The 18,405-nt window shown below is 42.9% G+C and overlaps 1 protein-coding gene across 1 annotated transcript in view; it reads left to right on the forward strand.

Moving 5' to 3' along the window:
• Positions 1 to 18,405, forward strand: part of LOC126212792 (neuralized-like protein 4) — a 303,166-nt gene that overhangs the window by 56,952 nt on the left and 227,809 nt on the right. The window contains exons 4-6 of the mRNA XM_049940194.1: positions 3,908 to 4,061; positions 13,707 to 13,917; positions 17,980 to 18,136. Of these exons, the coding sequence (XP_049796151.1) occupies positions 3,908 to 4,061; positions 13,707 to 13,917; positions 17,980 to 18,136 (522 nt within the window). The remainder of the gene's footprint in view (positions 1 to 3,907; positions 4,062 to 13,706; positions 13,918 to 17,979; positions 18,137 to 18,405) is intronic.

The following is an 18,405-nucleotide window of genomic DNA, read 5'->3' on the forward strand; positions in this document are numbered from 1 at the left end:
CGCTATGACTGGTTACAAAAGCGCATCGCAATCTCGAGTTCAGTGTTTCGGGAAGTAACGTGCAGTGTTTGGTGGAATTCAAATTTATACCTTCGTAATACGAAAATATGCGGCATACGTGCCCCCCCTTCCCAGGAGTTTCGTTGTCTAAAGTGCTGGGAAATTCTAAGTCGGTATATAAAACCATAAACATTCAAAGGATTTACAGTGCCGTGGAAGAGTATACTGTCACTTAACTCGGAAAAAGTGTATTTTCACCCGGGAGAATGAGTATTTTCAACTGGGAAAAATCAGGGAATTTTTTTTCTTTGTCCACGTATACACCCTGTAAGAGCTATAAACTCTTGTTCAGTAGAAGGAACGTCTTTTACTCTAGTGAAGATGACCAAGTGCTTAAAGCTCTTTAAGTTATGCATTTTAGAGCTAATGTTTACACTACACTTTTTTCTTGTTGCGGTGTAAGGAATCTGTCCTTAAAGCTCGTCGGTGTTTTTGGGCACCCTGTATTACAGTATACAGGATACAGGGGGTGTGCGTAGAGTAGGAAGTTAACCAGGCGTAGATCAGTCCGTACGATCAGACAAACCGAAGAAAGTGGGCAACGGGAGAGGAGGCGGTTCGTGTCAGCAGAGGGTCGTGGGGTGTGCAGCCGGAGGCTGTGCCTTTGGAGAAAGAAGTGTGTTCTGCTCGAAGGCTGGATAACGAGAGAGAGAGAAGTGACGGAGTTCTGCCCCCGGAACCCTCCAGTGTCCGCACGTGTGACCCGCCTCCCACACTCACTCTTCGGCTAAACCGACAGCGCGAACTCGCTAGTGACTTTGGCAGAGGGCCGAAAGCGCGTCTTGCCGACAGCTTCGGACAGAACTGCTGGAGTTCTGAAAGGCGGGCAAATTGGGTCGTGTAGGGACAGCTCAAGTTACTCTAGGAGAAAACTGGTGAACATTTGACTGGGGCTTTGAAACAATTTAAAAAAATTGTACCCCTGAAATATTCTGTGATTGGCTGCCATCGTTTACACTGTGATGTTTACTTGTAGATACTGTCTATCAAAGTGCAGACCAGTTTTAGGCTGTGGTAACACAAGGATTCTGCATTCTCTCTTCTCGCTCACATGTAGAAAAGTTATTTTGTACGGAAAACTTTTCAGCTTGACTGTATCTTTATAAAAATTTGAGATTTCGTTGTGCTACCACAAACAGTGTTCATGTATTTGCATATTTTATTTGATTAGGAAAAAAAATAAGAAAATAATCAATGTTTTGAATTAAAGCAAAATAACAGACCATCAGAGTGACTATTTGTTACAGCAAAACTCGTGCGTCCCGGAAATTGAGAATCTCGATGACTTTAATGTGTTATTGATATTGGTATTGACAAGCTATTGGTCCTGCAAATTCAGAGACTTTTGAGAATGTATTAATCTTGATGTCAGGTAATAAAGACATATTTTTGTTGTGTTATAGAATTACAAATTAATAATATTCAGATTTTTTTTTTGCTTTGCTTGTTCTGTAAAACGTTACTACTTGTCAAATTTTATAATTCTAGGTCAGCAGGAAGTATCCTGCATGTTTTGATTAGTGAGTACGTGAGAGTGTCAAAGTATGTGACGTAAGTGACTGTGTCTTTTGAGTGGATTGACTTAGCTTACATTTATTACACTGCGGAGGGACCGTAAACTTTAATACGAGACAGAAATTTCAACTTGATACGTGTACCTTTTTCCTGAGAAAAGGGGGTGCTAGCAGACAAAATTTTTTTGTTACGTGATATAATTACGGAGTAACAATTTTCAGATTTTTCCCCTTTAGTTTTATAGCGAAACCTTAATTCTTGCCAAATGTCAGTATCCTAGGCCGAGAAGGACCCCGTAGATTCTGAGTGAATTTTTGAGTATCAAAGTACACGACACGAATGGCCGTATCTTTTGAGTGCATTGACTTAGAAGGTTAATTTTTTTACATTGCTAAGGGACCGTAGATCTCAGTATGTGACACAAATGCCAACTCTATACGCATGTCTGTTCCCGAGTAAATGGGTTGTCAGGCGTCGGATAGGCAGACACGTGGACAACGTGGCTGTTCTGTGAAGGTTCCATTTCCAGCGATTGAGGTACCGAACCTTAAAAATACTAAGATGGGACGTTTTTGTCCCAGTGACAGTTTTACGGGATTCGAAAACTCCGGCTGTTCCAGTGTGTAGGAGTAAAAGTTTGAAAGTGAGTGTAAGATTTACAAGATCCTCAGAAACGCATCTGTGTGATGTACGGTTACCTACTTCAGACAGTACAGCTTGCTTCTGGTGAAAAAACCCTATTTAATTTAGTTACACTAACCACATTGTCCCCGAGACGACAGGCAGTACGAGACTGCAGGAAAGAGAGAGGCAGTGTCCTCGTTTTCAGCCCGACACGTACGAGATGCTCGCTATTCACGTACACCTCGAGAAATTTACACGAGCTGTTTCGTCTAGTGTTTGACCGTTAATGTCACTCTCGGCACTAGTGCATCGTTGTTACTTGTTTGAAACGGTATAAAGTGGGCATTCCCGATACTGAGCTCTCTCTACACTCGTTCAGGTGTCGCCTCAGCCGTGTCCGGTAAGGTGTGTGCACGTGCCGGCAGCAGACATTACAGTTTTTGAACCGCTGTTTAAAAATCCTTAAAAGAATATTTACTTAAGTTCAGAAGAAGAGTGAAGTCAGTACCAGTCATTATGCTCCCACATTCTGAGGTTAATTGCGTGCTCGAGACACGTTCGGTTAACGAGACATCCCGCCTCGGGTCAGGAAAGTATAGCCCCGTATGTCCGGCAGGGGTGTCGTCTATGCCACAACAGTTTAATTAGTCGAGTAAAATGTTGGAATCCACGCAGGTAAAGGCTCTGTTAAGTTTATAAAATACACCTGCAGGGTGGTTCAGAGGGTGCGGTGCCTCAGTTCTTAACAACAGAACCCTTGTGGGATGGCTTTGTCGTCTGTCTGTCCACGTGACTGACTTAAAAAAAAAATCGAGCTGAGGTCTATGGTCCCCTGGTGGTGTAAAAAATTGAAGTTTCTAAACCAGCACAATCGAAAGATACAGCTACTTATGTCACGTATTTTGATACTCAAAAACTCACTCATTAAAACCTACAGGACACTTCTCATTGATCTAGAATCGTGAAATTTTGCAAGAATTAAGGTTTCACAGTACAACTAAAGGAAAAAAATTCGAAAATTTATTGTTGTATCACATGATTTTTTCCTTCTTTTGTTTGTTTATTTATTTATTTATTTATTTATTTATTTATTTATCTATCTCCTGACTGTCTGGGTGTCCGTCTGTTAAGACTCCTTTTCTGATAAATGTATCAAGTTGAAATTTATGTCACATACTAAGGTCCCTTGATAGTGTAATAAATGTGAGCTTCTGATGCAGTGCAATCAAGACATAGCCAATTGTGTCACACACTTTGACACATGCTATCTGACTCGTCAAAGCCTAGAGGGTTCTTCCTGTTGACCTAGAATCATAAAATTTGGCTGCAAGCAAGATTTCACAGTACAAGTAAAGAGAAAATCTGATGTTGATTTGTAATCGTATCACAAAAAATATTGCTTTGGTCATTTGTTATCCGAGCTCAAAGTTAAAACATTCTCGAAGGTCTCGGAATTCCCGGAGACGGAGATATTGCCAGTATCGAAGTCAATAACGGGCAAAAATTGTCAAGAGTCTCGATTCCTTGGACGGATGAAGTGTCTACGTGTACACGTAATTAAGTTTGTATGGAAGTCTCGGAGCCTGAATCGGGACTCCGGCCATTCTTTATTGCTACTTTCCACAGCTGCTAAATGAATTTCCTTTTAGCTTTGCCGACACAAATTGTCTGTCCGTCGTGTGTGAAACGCTGCCTCGATCCATTTCAGGGTGAGCTGGTGTTCTACGTGAACGAGGAGTCTCAGGGGGTGGCCGCGAGGGACGTTCCGAGTGGCGTCTACGGCTTTGTCGACATGTACGGGAAGTGTGCGCAGGTGACGGTCATCGATGACGACGACGAGACCCGTGGAGACTCTGACGACAGTAAGTGCACTGCTTGCCTGTCACTAATTGCAGCTCAGCGATGCCAAATTCCGTGTCCCGGCCGACTCGGCAAAGCAGAATTTGCTGTGTGACAAACTGCCTTTGAGAATTTTTCTGTATTTGACATTTAACTGCGGTATCCACATTGACTGCAGTATTTGCTAAAACACAAGCACATATTTGACGAGCATAATTTAAAATCGTACTAAATACACAGACTGTAATTTTACAGGAAGCGAGAAAAACGTTTCGCTGCGTGACCTAATGAAATATGTCAAAATTCTCATCGGTCGAAACTAGGTATTTAGATTGTATTCCAGAATTAGTCGTGATTGAAATTGTTTCCCGATGCACGAAGGCTACCATCTTAATTTTTAAATTACACTTAATACATTTTAAACTAATTCACTGAATTAATACGATCTGAAATGTTCATTTCAGTTTTTTATTGATTTTGTTGTTGGAGACAGCCCATCATGTAAAACGATTAAGTTATTAACATCTTCCAAAAAGAAACAAAAACAGTCACTGTTTCAAAAGGCGTTATTGCCAATGACCAGCTTTCTCCTCCGAATGCAAAAATATTTCGTTGACGCCGACCTACGTAGGGAGAAACGATCGTCGTCATAAAATAAGGGAAGTCAGGACTCGGATGGTAAGATGTAGGTGTTCGTTCTTCCCTCGTGCTATACAAGATTCGATGAACCCTCTGCCAGGCACTTCAGTGTGATCTGCAGAGTATCCATGTAGATGTAGATGCTTAAAAATGCAGTGTAGATTACCTAGTCTATACTCGTGCAGTGGCTCATAATGAGGGCAGTCGTGACTTTAGACAAACTCTAAGCGTACTTTCAAAGCTTTCCGAAACGTTGTCTCGCTCACATGGTTAACTTGAAATATTTAATGCATGAACTCCTTTGTAAAGTAATAAAATGTTGGAGCCCTTTTGTACATAGGCGTTTGATACCATAAAGGGTTGGGGATTTACTGTTTCTATTCCAACATTTCAAAAGCTTTGATTCTCTTCTTGCCTATAATGCTTTTCAACCACATGTCACTTCTGTGTGGGACTATGCTCCAGCCCCATACTTTAGGAATGGATTTCTAACCCTTTAATTTAAACAAGGTGTCAGTGAATTTCTTTTTTTCCAGAAATTCTCTTCTTACTATAGCCGGTGTGCATCAGTATCGGATTTTACATACATAAATCATTGATTTAATATACAGGAGACCCATTAATATAAGTAATATAAATTAGGCACATACAAAGAGGTGAAGAAAAAAAATTAATCATATTTTTTGACCATCAGTAAAAATTTGTTACATTACTCTATGAAGATATATTTACCATCATTTTGATATTCTGTGACTGAATGCTAACATTTTTACCCAAGGATGGCATGTAATTCTCTTTTCAGCAGATGTAGTTTCGTTACATAGAAGTTTCTCTTTGTCAGTGTATTATAAATTTTTATAGCTTTATACTGAAGGCTCTGGGAATAAAGCTTTAATATGCAACACAATTACATGAAATTTTCTTTGTTCCTAGAATCATAAATTTGTTGAAAACTGTTTCCTAAAGATACTTCTGAATTATTATTTTATACGCAGACTAGTTAGAGGCAATAAACCCCCAATTCTTTACATAATTGGTCTCCCGTGTATGAAGTAGCTTGAAGTGTTTGATTACTTTGCAAATCAGTTAATGTGTTAAATATTTGACGTTAAGCAGGTAATTGAGAAAGTTTGAAATTAAAGTTTGTTGTAACTCATAAGTGCCCTTATTACAAAACACTGGATGAATACAGTCTGAGAATTTGCACTCCATTTTAAGCAAAAACTAGTTTTCAGTGTATCTCAATTTTTACGATGTCACATGTCTTGAGCTGTCTGTCGTAAGAAAAATAATGTTGCTGGTACATTCAGTGATGATGTATGTAGGTACTGTATGGAGTGTGGCTGTGAATAAAGTTCGGAGTAAAGAATTTAAACATCCTGAATTTGAAGCCATTTTGACTATTTTTCGGCCTTGACTGTTTCAAGAAATATGTGACGATTTCTTAAATTACCGCAACCAGTGACAAACTTTGTCAACCACTGTATTACTTATTTATTTGGCGACATGTTTCGAGGGAATACCTCATTTTCAGGCTAAATGGCATTACAAAACCTTTACAGTAAGGTCGTACTGGTGTTACATAGTCTTTTCATAAATGCTGTGGTCATCCTGTGGAAGAAGAGAAAACTTAGTAAGAGGTGATGTCACTTTGGAAGCTGGACTGATGTTTGTATGACCTTATTGTAAAGTTGTTTCTGTAATGCCATTTAGCCTTAAGATGAGGTATTCCGTCGAAACATGTTGCTAAATAAATAAGTAATACAGTAATTGACAAAGTTTGTGACTGGTAGCAGTAATTTAAGGAACCTTTACATAAAACATCCTGCCTGAAGCCAAAGTTAGATTGTGTGAGCAGTGAATATGTAATAAGCGATACACTTCTTTCTGCTTTCGTCATTTTTTGGGGTGTGTCAGTGATAGAAATTTTCGTAAAGGTTTTAAATTATGTACATAGTTTCTAATTGTAATACTTCCTTGTTGTGCTAAACTTTTTAAGTTCAGATTATACAGTGTCGTACAGACAACTTACTTGTTTATTGTAAATACGTAACACAGAGTAATAAATTGTTGTTATAAAAAACTACATACTGAACTTTCAACGGGTCAATAGTCCACAGGAGGTGATAAAAATGTTCACCGTGAACTTGGATACACGATTCGGCACATCTCAACACATTTATGAAAACTTTTACTATTTCATTTGATGACATTTCAGCAGTCACGTTGTGAATGTTTGTTTCCGTCTCTTTAGTTGTGTATGGGTTGTTACTATTGATTTTGCCCTCTAAATTACCCCACAAATAAAAACAGGGTGTATGCGCCCCAGGACAAACGGGAAATCTGGGAAAACCCAGAATTTTTCATCCGGGAGAAAACTCGGAAAAACCTGATAATTTTTCATTTTTCAATTTTGTAATTTTGACTGGTAAGAACTGATACTCTAACAAAGAATTTCACTTTAGCCTGCTGCAGAATAATACTGCAGCAATAAAACATAAACGAGAGCAAAACACTAATGTAAAACTTAAGTTGTGAAGAAAATATGCCATTTACAACAACAAAACACAGTGCTTGCATAAGTGTTCAGTGACAGCAAAATGTGTCAAAGGCTTCAGGAAAAAGATTGTGCAATACTTCATAACGACTGCTTTCAATGAAATTGACATAACTACTGTTGAGATTTCTAACAGGTCACGGGAAAATGTTGCAAATGGTGGTTCGAGAAGCATTTCTTTCAAAGTAAAATTCCTTTTACGCAAGACAGATTATGTTACACATGAGAATGCGTGATGAATTTCTTTTTTACTCTCATTCAGAACTTAACACTTATAAAAATTGTGGGCCCCGAAGACAAGACATTTGTGTCTTCATTTAAAATTTTACTGGCATGTTTGTGTTTAATATAGATAAAGAGTAACACTTGCAAAAAATTAAGAATGAAATAAAAACTGAAAACAATGTTATATGTGACAGCTTAGCTTTTCTTGCAGCTGTACTAAACGTATACTATACTAATTTAAACGATAAACTTTTCCTCTGTGTGTATTTTCTCTAGTTAACAGTGGTGTAGTTAATGGCTGACTACACCAGGTGTCCTATGTTCTGAATATCTGCTTTCATTTGCTGGCAAGATAACGTGGTGTGAGCCACGATTGCCTGACAAAAGAACATCGCAGTATGGGTGATTTGAGTGCATAGGAAACTGATGTGTCGTGTCTGGTGGAATCCGAATTTATAGTTCCATACGAAAATATGCAGCGTGCACGTTGCTGCGCAAAAAGATCTTTCCAACTTTTTGTTATGTTTCGTTTCCTAAAGTGCCGGGAAGTAGCGTATTAAAAGCTACACCCTTCAAGGAATTGATAACTTTTGCACCCAGGAAAATGTATATTTTCACCTGGTAAGAAGTGTATTTTTATCCAGGAATTTTTTCCTTGTCTGCGTGCACACACTAAAAAGTCACAGGTAGGCAGATCGGGTGATCTGGGAGGCCACGAACGTGCGGAAACTGTACGTTCTTTCCGAAAGCTTCACGGACACGTGACATTGAAGCTCGTGAAGTATATGTCGTAACACAGTCTGGTTGGAAAAACACAGAGGCTACTATCGTTCTTCCTCTATCAACTGCACTACGGATCATTGCACTAATTTTGTCACGTACACTTGAGAGAGTTCACGGTGATGTTAAAGAAAATGGGGCCTACAGCCCATTGGTCTGGAACTGCACACCAAACAGGTACTTTCACATCATGTAGAGCCATCTCAGAGCATTCCCTAGGATTGTCTGTTGACCGGTAGCACGTGTCGTGAGACTAGACGTACCCACCGAGGTGAAATTGTCCTTTGTCTGAGTTGAAGTCGAGACTTGGATCCAGATAACCAACAGAGACATAAGTGAGTAATTGTCTGCAATGGTGTATGTAATTCGTGTATAATTTGTAGGTTTTTAATGTTGGCTTCAGTCTTACTTTATATCATCTTGTGGTGCATTACTTTATATGCTCGTTTATGTAACAGCTTCTGCACGTTCTCGCATAATGTTCGTTCGATGTTTAGTTGGGAGGATAGATGTCTAGTTGATTTCTGTGGACTTCTTACTGCAGTCTTGTGAATACGTTCAGTATTTTCAAACAACGGAAACTCCAGGTAGGAATATGAACAGTGTAGCAAAAGACAGATTGCTCCTTACCGTAAAGTAGACACGTCAAGTTGCAGACAGGTACAATTAAGACACTTACATAAAGCTTTCAGCCACAGCCTTCATCAGTTAAAAAAACACACACACACACACACCTCATGCACAGACAACCGCCAATTACAGCATCTCAGGCCGGAATGCCCGGCTGCAGTTGGCAGAAAGCTTTATGTAAGTGTCTTAATTGTCCCTGTCTGCAACTTGACGTGTCTACTTTACAGTAAGTAGCAATCTGTCTTTTCCAAAATTGTTCAATATTCTTGGTGAACAGACTTTCTGTGCAAAATTAAGTCTAGCGTTAGCGAGGAACCTTTTGCTATGACTTTACTGATCAGTTTCTGCACAACACTTTTTGCAGGAATAGCTCTCTCCGGATATTTTATCACGAACCTTTCATTTAACGTTTTAAATGATGTACATCCAAAAAAGGTTTAGACAGTAAACAGTTCGATCAGAAAAGGTATTGCGCAGAACTGTACTCTCAGCAAGCTTCAAACTGACTTCTGAAAATGCAGCACTGATCACTAAGTATTCACAAGTGCAAGACTGTTTAACTGGTTTGCCAAATAGCTTTGTGAGAACACCTCTATAAATTTATTCTACACCTATCCCCAGGGCTTTTGACAGAAGTGCATTCCTAAGTTTGTAATTTTTTTGGGCAGTTTGGAAGTTGTTTTAAACTGTGTCACTTACATCTTTGTCATACTTACTTTTAATCCATTTAGATAAAACCGGTGTTCCAAGGTGTTTAGGGTATGAGTGATTCCATCATGAATTGGTTCAACAGTTTTAGTTTGGCCACTGTCAGTTTTCTTGCTGCCCAAATGGGAAAACTTTTCCACCACTTCTAATGCCTTGTTTGTAATCTGATTTCCTGATTTCATTTGTCTACACTCCCATTATCCTTGTCGATGTTTGTCTTATAGTGATATTTATGCTGTAGGAAAGTTCTTGTGCTGTTGTTGTGGTCTTCAGTCCTGAGACTGGTTTGATGCAGCTCTCCATGCTACTCTATCCTGTGCAAGCTTCTTCATCTCCCACTACCTACTGCAGCCTACATCCTTCTGAATCTGCTTAGGGTATCCATCTCTTGGTCTCCCTCTACAATTTTTCCCCTCCACGCTGCCCTCCAATACTAAATTGGTGATCCCCTCATGCCTCACAACATGACCTACCAACCGATCCCTTCTTCTTCTCAAGTTGGGCCACAAACTTCTCTTCTCCCAAATTCTATTCAATACCTCCTCATTAGTTATGTCATCTACCCATCTAATCTTCAGCATTCTTCTGTAGCACCACATTTTGAAAGCTTCTATTCTCTTCTTGTCTAAACTATTTATCGTCCATTTTTCACTTCCATACATGGCTACACTCCATACAAATACTTTCAGAAACGACTTCCTGACACTTAAACCTATACTCGATGTTAACAAATTTCTCTTCTTCAGAAATGCTTTCCTTGCCACTGCCAGTCTACATTTTATATCCTCTCTACTTCGACCATCATCAGTTATTTTGCTCCCCAAATAGCAAAACTCCTTTAGTACTTTAAGTGTCTCATTTCCTAATCTAATTCCCTCAGCATCACCCGACTTAATTCGACTACATTCCATTATCCTCGTTTCACTTTTGTTGATGTTCATCTTATACCCTCCTTTCAAGACACTGTCCATTCCGTTCAACTAGTCTTCCAAGTCTTTTGCTCTCTCTGACAGAATTACACTGTCATCGCCGAACCTCAGTTTTTATTTCTTCTCCATGGATTTTAATACTACTCCGAACTTTTCTTTTCTTTCCTTTACTGCTTGCTCAATATACAGATTGAATAACATCGGGGAGAGGCTACAACCCTGTCTCACTCCCTTCCCAACCGCTGTTTCCCTTTCATGCCCCTCGACTCTTATAACTGCCATCTGGTTTCTGTACAAATTGTAAATAGCCTTTCGCTCCCTGTATTTTACCCCTGCCACCTTCAGAATTTGAAAGAGAGTATTGCAGTCAACATTGTCAAAAGCTTTCTCTAAGTCTACAAATGCTAGAAATGTAGGTTTGCCTTTCCTTAATCTAGCTTCTAAGATAAGTCGTAGGGTCAGTATTGCCTCACGTGTTCCAACATTTCTGCAGAATCCAAACTGATCTTCCCCGAGGTCGGCTTCTACCAGTTTTGCCATTCGTCTGAAAAGAATTCGCGTTAGTATTTTGCAGCTGTGACTTATTAAACTGATAGTTCGGTAATTTTCACTTCTGTCAACACCTGCTTTCTTTGGGATTGCAATTATTATATTTTTCTTGAAGTCTGAGGGAGGCCGTGTTGTGGGATAACTCCCGTCTGTGTATCTGAGTGGAGCTGCCGGTCGACGGGAGATTGCAGACGGCCCAGGTTGTGAAGCGGCTACCGAGATTGATCTCGTCGTCACGCTCGGTCACACGTCGTGTCGCAGTTCGGTCTACTTCGTTCTCGACGACAGTTCGAGGGGGCCATTTGTCCCGGTGGACGGACGGTCGGTAGCCGTTTTGACGTAACGGGCCGTGCAGTGTTTGGAGCAAAGTTGGTACACGACACGGCTGCTTTCACAGGTAGCCTGGCCACTGACGGGGTAGGATAAGCCCGTGACGGGACCACAACACGGGAAGTGCCGGGTGGGTGGATCGCTCAGGTCTCGCACCCGAGTCTTCCGCTGGGATACGATCCCTGTGGCAAAAGGTTTGGATTGGGAGTGGCACACTGGTGGACTGGGATGTTGTGAAGGTCGGGTGGGCGACAGAACACCACTTTAAGAGGGGTGGGAACGATCTCGGGCGAGACGTCACTCGTGTCGGGGCAGAAATAATCGAAGCTCGGGCAAAGGATGCAGTTACTTCATTCTGGTCCGGGACGATACCGGGCACCGGGGGTGGGAGTGCTCCTTTCTGGCCAATTCTCGGAGGGCGGTGACAGGTTCGGAGGCGTGCGCGGATGCGACACGGGAAACCTGCTAGGTCGGGGGTCGGGTGTTTGGGGGGGGGGGGGGGGGGGTAATGCCCGTCTGTGAAGGCCTTCGTTAGATCCTCTGCGTACCGGGGCAGGGAGTTCTCGTGACTGCAGATACGTCAGCTGTGGAAGGCCGGTCTGTACGGGAGGGATTATTTTGGTGTGCAATGGACGACAGCTGACGAAATGCGGGTAATGTTAGGATTTGGTGGGTATAATGTAGACAGAGGTGTGGCTGGAGCTGTCAGTGAGGGGGATGTCGATGTCCAGTGAGACGGTGTGTCGGGTAGATATCGAAGTGACATTTTTCGTATTCTGTTGTCTAGTTACTACCTACAGGGATCAGATTGCTGTGGAATACAGAGTTGCGAGACTTGTCCGATCCACCCACCCTGCATTTCTTATTCCATTCCCGTCACAGTCTTACCCTACCCCGTCAGAGGCCGGGCCACCTGTGAAAGCAGCAGGGTCACATACCGACACTTCTGCAAACGCCGCACTGCCTTTTGTGTCGGTACGACTACTGTCCGGCAGTCTGCGGGTCGAATGGCCGCCGCCAAATAGTTGTCGAGAACAGAGGGGACTGTCCCGTGGCTCGGCACGCGGCAGTGGCCGCTTCGCGACCTGCGCCGTCTTCAATCCTTCGGTCCGCGACCGTGGAGTTATCCCTACGACACGTCCTCCGCTCCCGTCACTCTCTCCGCATTCCGGTCCACGTGTCATTTGCCTTTCTTCCTCTGTCTCCCTTCCTTCTTAGAGTCCTTATACTGCCTCCGTTGACTTTTTGTAGACTTCAGGGTTTTCTTCGCCCGGGTCTCGCACGATAGGCTCCCCGATGTACAGTCGTGTAGACCGGTCCGTTTGAGGAAACGGGGACTGACGACCGAGTAGTTTGGTTCCTTTAATCGTCCGACCGACAACCGCCGACCACCCGCATTGCCTTTCACGTGTGCCACATCCTGCACACCTCTACAGTTACACCTGCTGTCCGTGCCCCGTGCATTCCTAACTGGCAAACCAGCCTCCTTCCCAGCCAATAGCCACCCACTCCCAATCTCTCTCCCTGCCTCTCACGTTCCTCACTCCTCACTCTCAGCCCACCCCATCTGACACTACCCCCCCTCCCCCCTTAACTAGTGCAAAATAACATTGGCACTGTGTCTAGCTACCGTCATGTGTGCGCGTCTGTGTGTGTGTGTTTTTTTTTTCATAATAACCATTTGGCAAAATACTTTCCTCTTAACATGCTGTCATTTCCCCAAATCTTGTTTTGAAATGTCAGACTGTTTATGAGATATTAGGAATGTTGTGGATACTTCATTCTGGCTTCATTAATGGTGCACACAAATGAATGTGCTACGTAAGATCAGTTTTCTCGAGATTGGTTACAAACAGATCCTTCCAACTGAGTAAAGAGAAATTTTCAATACACTAGCTAAATTCCGTAGCAGCAACGTATTAACGTAAATGCGGATATCCCAACAACTGTGACTATTAACGAAGTGACGGGCACTTCATCGCGAAGATGACACATAAAGCTATAAGCATTGCAGAAATAAATTTTGTTACCAAATAGTCTCTGAGAGATTGTTCGAGAAAGGCTGCAGGGCGTGTGCCTCGATTCCGTCATCGCGACGTGTCGCCAACCGTTCGGAAGCGGCAGACTGTGTCGGCCTCCGTTTTGGAGCAAATGGATGAACCTGTCGAACAGTTTGCATGAAAATCGGTCACCGTGCACCGGCTAGCGTATCCTTTGCAGTCTCTCAAGTCGAAGTTCATTTAATTTAATCCTATCACTGTGCTGCGTTTAAGTATTTTGCCTGTCGAGAGAACGAGAGGTGTGACGCGTCTGCCCCGCAGGATCCGACTTCGACGTCGAGCTGAGTGCGAGTTGCGGAACGTACGAGCCGGCCGACGGGCAGCAGCAGCCGGCACTGGTGACGGACCTCGTAGTCAACATGAACGTCGCCAACACTCGGCGCGACGTCATCGCGTTCGAAGAGGAGTCGCCGCCGGCGTCCGTAGTCGCCGCAGAGGACGTCGAAGTGTCGCCCCCTCCGGACAGGTTGAGGTGAGCTGCAGACGTCGTGATGCCGAGGCTCTGATACTGGCAGCCGTGTGCCGGTAGTGGGTGTAAAGTTTGGAAACGAGTGTGACTGCCCGACTGACTGTGTTTAACAAACGAGTGGACACTCGATTATTTTTACCGCCAGTTCTTCTGTCGAATGGAATTGACGCCTCTGTCCGTGCCAGGTGTACAAATTTTCTCAATAGCTTTCCAGGTGGAACTGCTTTTGCGTACTCGTTCCACCTTTTCATTGATATGTGAGCTGTGACTCGGATTGCCAACTTTTTTTTTAGAGACAGTTAATGTATCCAGGGTGTATACACTGCAGGACAACCGGTAAAAACACGGTAATTTTTTTTTTAATCTAGGATAAAGCGTGGAAAAAACCTGGAACTTTTTAGGATTCCAGGAATTTTCCAGTGTTTTAGTCTTCAGTTAAATTTTTGTGGTTTTGACTGGTAAGAATTGATAGTCTAACAACGAATTTTACTGTATCCTGCTACTGTAGAATAATAATGCGGCAATAAAATGTAAACGAGAGAATGAAACCAAAATGAAACTTGAGATGCAAAGTAAATGCACCATTTACAGTAACAAAACACAGTGCACACACGAGCGCCTACCGAAAGCAAAATCTGTCGAAGGCTTTAGGACGGAGACTGTGGAATACTTCGTAACAGCAAACTGCTTCTGATGAGTGAGACATCACAGCTGTTTACATTACGTTCATTTTGAGCAGTTGCCAGCGGGCTCTCACGCGTGCGGAGCTGAGTTGCGTACGAGCAGCTCCGTCTCCCACTTCTGGCTTCTCGGAGTGTGGCCGCGGCAGTAGCGAGAATCGGTCACGCTACACAGAAAAAATTTTCTGATGCACCTGAGCTGCCAGATACGTGGATGCACAGAGCAGTCTGGGTCGTAGTGGGAAGGGGGACGGTCGCCCTTGTTTACGTTTAGTGATTTTGCTGTTTCCTCTTCGTTTACAGTTCACACGACAAATGAAAACAAAATGGTATCCTGTGCCTGTGAGCTATCGACTGAATTAAAATGCATTCACAGAATTACGGAAGGCTAAAATATGTTATTAGTTTCAGTCTTCCGATTGTATTTTATTTTCACGTTTTTGGCAGTTGGGCATTGATCGCCTTGCACGACAGTGAAGATTTTTGTCGGTTTGCTAAAGAAGTTTGGCTTATACTAATCTTTTCCACAGATGCAATCAATTTATAAGAAACGAACTGTTTTGTCCACACTATTGGCTAGTTTCAACTGTTCACTGAATTTATAGTGCACGTTTTCATCTCCTGGCACGTACGGCATTATGCCGTAATAATGAACCGAACGTGAGACGATACAGTACTGGTACTCTGAGAAAGTTTACATCCCAAAAAATGCACTGAAAAGCTTATTATGAGTTTGGGGCCTACTCCATTGTGAATCTGGACATACAAATGTGTCCTTTAAGCCGAATTGTGCATTTTAGTACGGTTTACGAAATTCATTTGCTCTCTGAGTATCCTCTGATGTCCTATTTCTCGTATGACGTTACGTAAGATTTCTTAATGCCATGTGTATATGAACATATGAGTTTCCTATGTCACTGTAGCTGCCCACCCACAGTAACGCCTGTTTTCTGACGCGCTCTGGCAGCTGTTGAAACGAACCCAAATTTTTACTAGCACATTTGTGTGATGTATTGTAAAGTGTGACACTCGTTAAAAAGACCAATGTTATATGTGAAAGCTTAGCTTTTTTTGTAGCTTATTAATCTTAAAGAGCAATATTATAAATGAAAATTAAGTGTTTCTTGTAGCTACTCTGTGTACATTAATTTAAACCGTAAGCTCTTTCTATTTGTGTGTTCACGCTACTTAACAGTGATGTTGCCATTAGCTGACTACATCACGTGTCCTATGCACTGAATATCTGCTGTCATTGGCTGCCGAGATGATGTGACGTGAGCTATCATTGGCTTACAATAGTATATTGCAATCTCTATTTCAATGTTTCGCAAACTAATGTGCTGTGTTTGATGGAATTCTAATTTATACTTTCGTAATGTGAAAATATGCGGTGTATCGTAATATGAAAATATGCAACACACGTTTCTGCACATCAAAGATCTTTCCAAAACAAATTTTCTTCTTTGCTGCCATAGAGGGGTGAGGCGGACCGAGTCATCCCTTTTCCATGTGGGAGACGGATTCCGCACTTTGTGTGTCTCGTAATACTGTAACTGGCAGAGACCTGTATAATATTTTAATCGTGTGTGGCAGACCGGCAACTTCCCCGACTAGTGCAGAGAGGCAATTCTGACACACCTCCTCAGTCCCGGAAAGGACCGCACACATCCCGGCAGTTACCGGAGTGTCACCTCGACGAGCTGCGAAGGAAAGACCCCGGAGTGCGCGGTTAACCGTCATCCGGCCGGGTCGGTAGACCGGGCAGCTACTCGGTGCGGGTTCTGGAGATTTAGGTCCCCTCTCGACAACCCGACTCTGCCGGAGGCGGCTATTCGGCAGTCTTTCCTACGTGAACGTCACCGTATCCGCGCATTCTTCTGTATCGATAAAACATACGACACGACTCGGAGATGCAGTATTCTCGCGCAACTCCGTCGATGTGACACCCGTGGCTGCCTCCCCGTCTCCGTACGGTCCTTCCCGTGTCGGCAGTTTTCTAGGACCCGAGTCGGTGACGTACTGTCGGGTCGTTTCGAGCAGAAGAACGTACCTCGGGGCAGTGTTTTTAAGTGTTACCCTCTTTGCCATCACCAGTAGGGAGTCCTGTAAAGTGCTCCGTATTTGTGGAAGATTTTGCTGTATTCTGCTCTTCCCCCAGTGTAGCAACAGTGACTCGTCAGTTGCAGCTTACGATTCAGAGATTAGAGGAGTGGCCTGCAAAGACGGGTTTTCAGTTTTCTGCAGATAAGTATGTGTGTGTGTGTGTGTGTGTGTGTTGTAGTGGTTAATAAAAAAGAAAAGAAAAGAAAAGGTTGAATATGTGGGAAGAAATCGTGAATAAAAAGGGGGTTCTAAAATCGTTAATGACCGTGAAAAAGGGAAACAATGAAATGCAAATCGGACTTTGTATTACAGAAAAATTACCGGACTTCGTGATTTGGAAAAGCTATTGTTGGGGTGGTCCTTGTGGCGTTTCTGAGCAAAAGTCAAACCAATTTCCACTACAAAAATTATTTGAAGGAGAACAGAGAATAACAAAATGTGATTAACAGAGGGAAATGGCGTAGATAAGAGTTAATCCTTTACCATGTTAACATGTCTTCTTTCGTGCGGCGTCCAGGTTTTCAAAAATCTCCTACTTCATTTCTGCATAAAAGTAGTAGCTGCTCCAAAATCTTGCAATCGTCCAGGAATCACTAATTTATACAAATTAAAATCATTTTGACACTGAATGCAATTTATTTTATGTTGCTACTTCCATCCTCCGAATTTCATAACTTCCACAATATGTCTACACATTAATAAGTTTTTTCGTCTTAATCAGACCAAGACTAGCTAATAAGTTTTTACATCTGCATTAAGCTTCCACTCTCGAGAGACAATAGATGGATAGAAAACAAAAAAATAGTTACAATTTTAGTATTTTCTCTGCCGTCGAGCACTCATACCGCTGCGACGGTATAATTTATATCTGAGGAAACGATTGTAGCGCGGCGAAATTCGAAGTCCCGCTACATCGTGTGTGTGTGTGTGTGTGTGTGTGTGTGTGTGTGTGTGTGTGTTCATTTTAATTGCTCTCATCATGTCTTTAATTTACCTGATTTCCACCTGAGACGCATCATTCTGCATTTTAAAGACTCACTTTCTGTGCCTCAATGATTGACCCGAGTTGTCGCGGTTGCCACACCTGAGGGATTTGGAAGCCAGAGCCCAGAAGGCACCGAATATCGTAAAGTGCCTCTGCCACAGGTCTCGGGGAACGGGCAGGTTGTGTCTGCTCCAGTTCTGTAGGACTTTTGCGTGTTCGCAGCTGGGCTATACGTGCACAGTGTACGGCTCAGCTGGGCCTTCTTACCTGAAGATTATCGTTGCTGTCGACCGTCAGGCTGACCGCAGGTGCCCGCAGGTTCCACGAGCGCTGCGGCAGCCTGGTGCGCATCTCCTGCGGCGGTCGCAGCGCGGAGAGGAGGCGGCCGCTCGACGAGTTCAACAACGGCGTCGTCATGACGCACCGCCCCCTGCACGACGACGAGCTGTTCGAGGTAAGTCCGGCATTACACCGTCGTATTTCTCTGTTGAAGTTGGTACGTCAAATATTTGTGTCGAAGAAGTTTGACGGTGTAATAGGGGACTCTGTCAAGTCTCGATCCGACCTCGAGCCTCGCCGTAGACTCGGTCGTAAAAGTCGCTCTTCTTCTGTTCGCTGCAGTGTGAAATGTTACCACTCGGATTGCTAGCGTCGCTGCAGCTTCCTGTCACCGGTAGTGTGTTTGTAAACGTGGCTGCGAATTATAATCCGTGTGCGCCGTCG

Source organism: Schistocerca nitens, chromosome 11 (genome assembly GCF_023898315.1).
Source record: "Schistocerca nitens isolate TAMUIC-IGC-003100 chromosome 11, iqSchNite1.1, whole genome shotgun sequence".
Lineage (NCBI taxonomy): Eukaryota > Metazoa > Arthropoda > Insecta > Orthoptera > Acrididae > Schistocerca > Schistocerca nitens.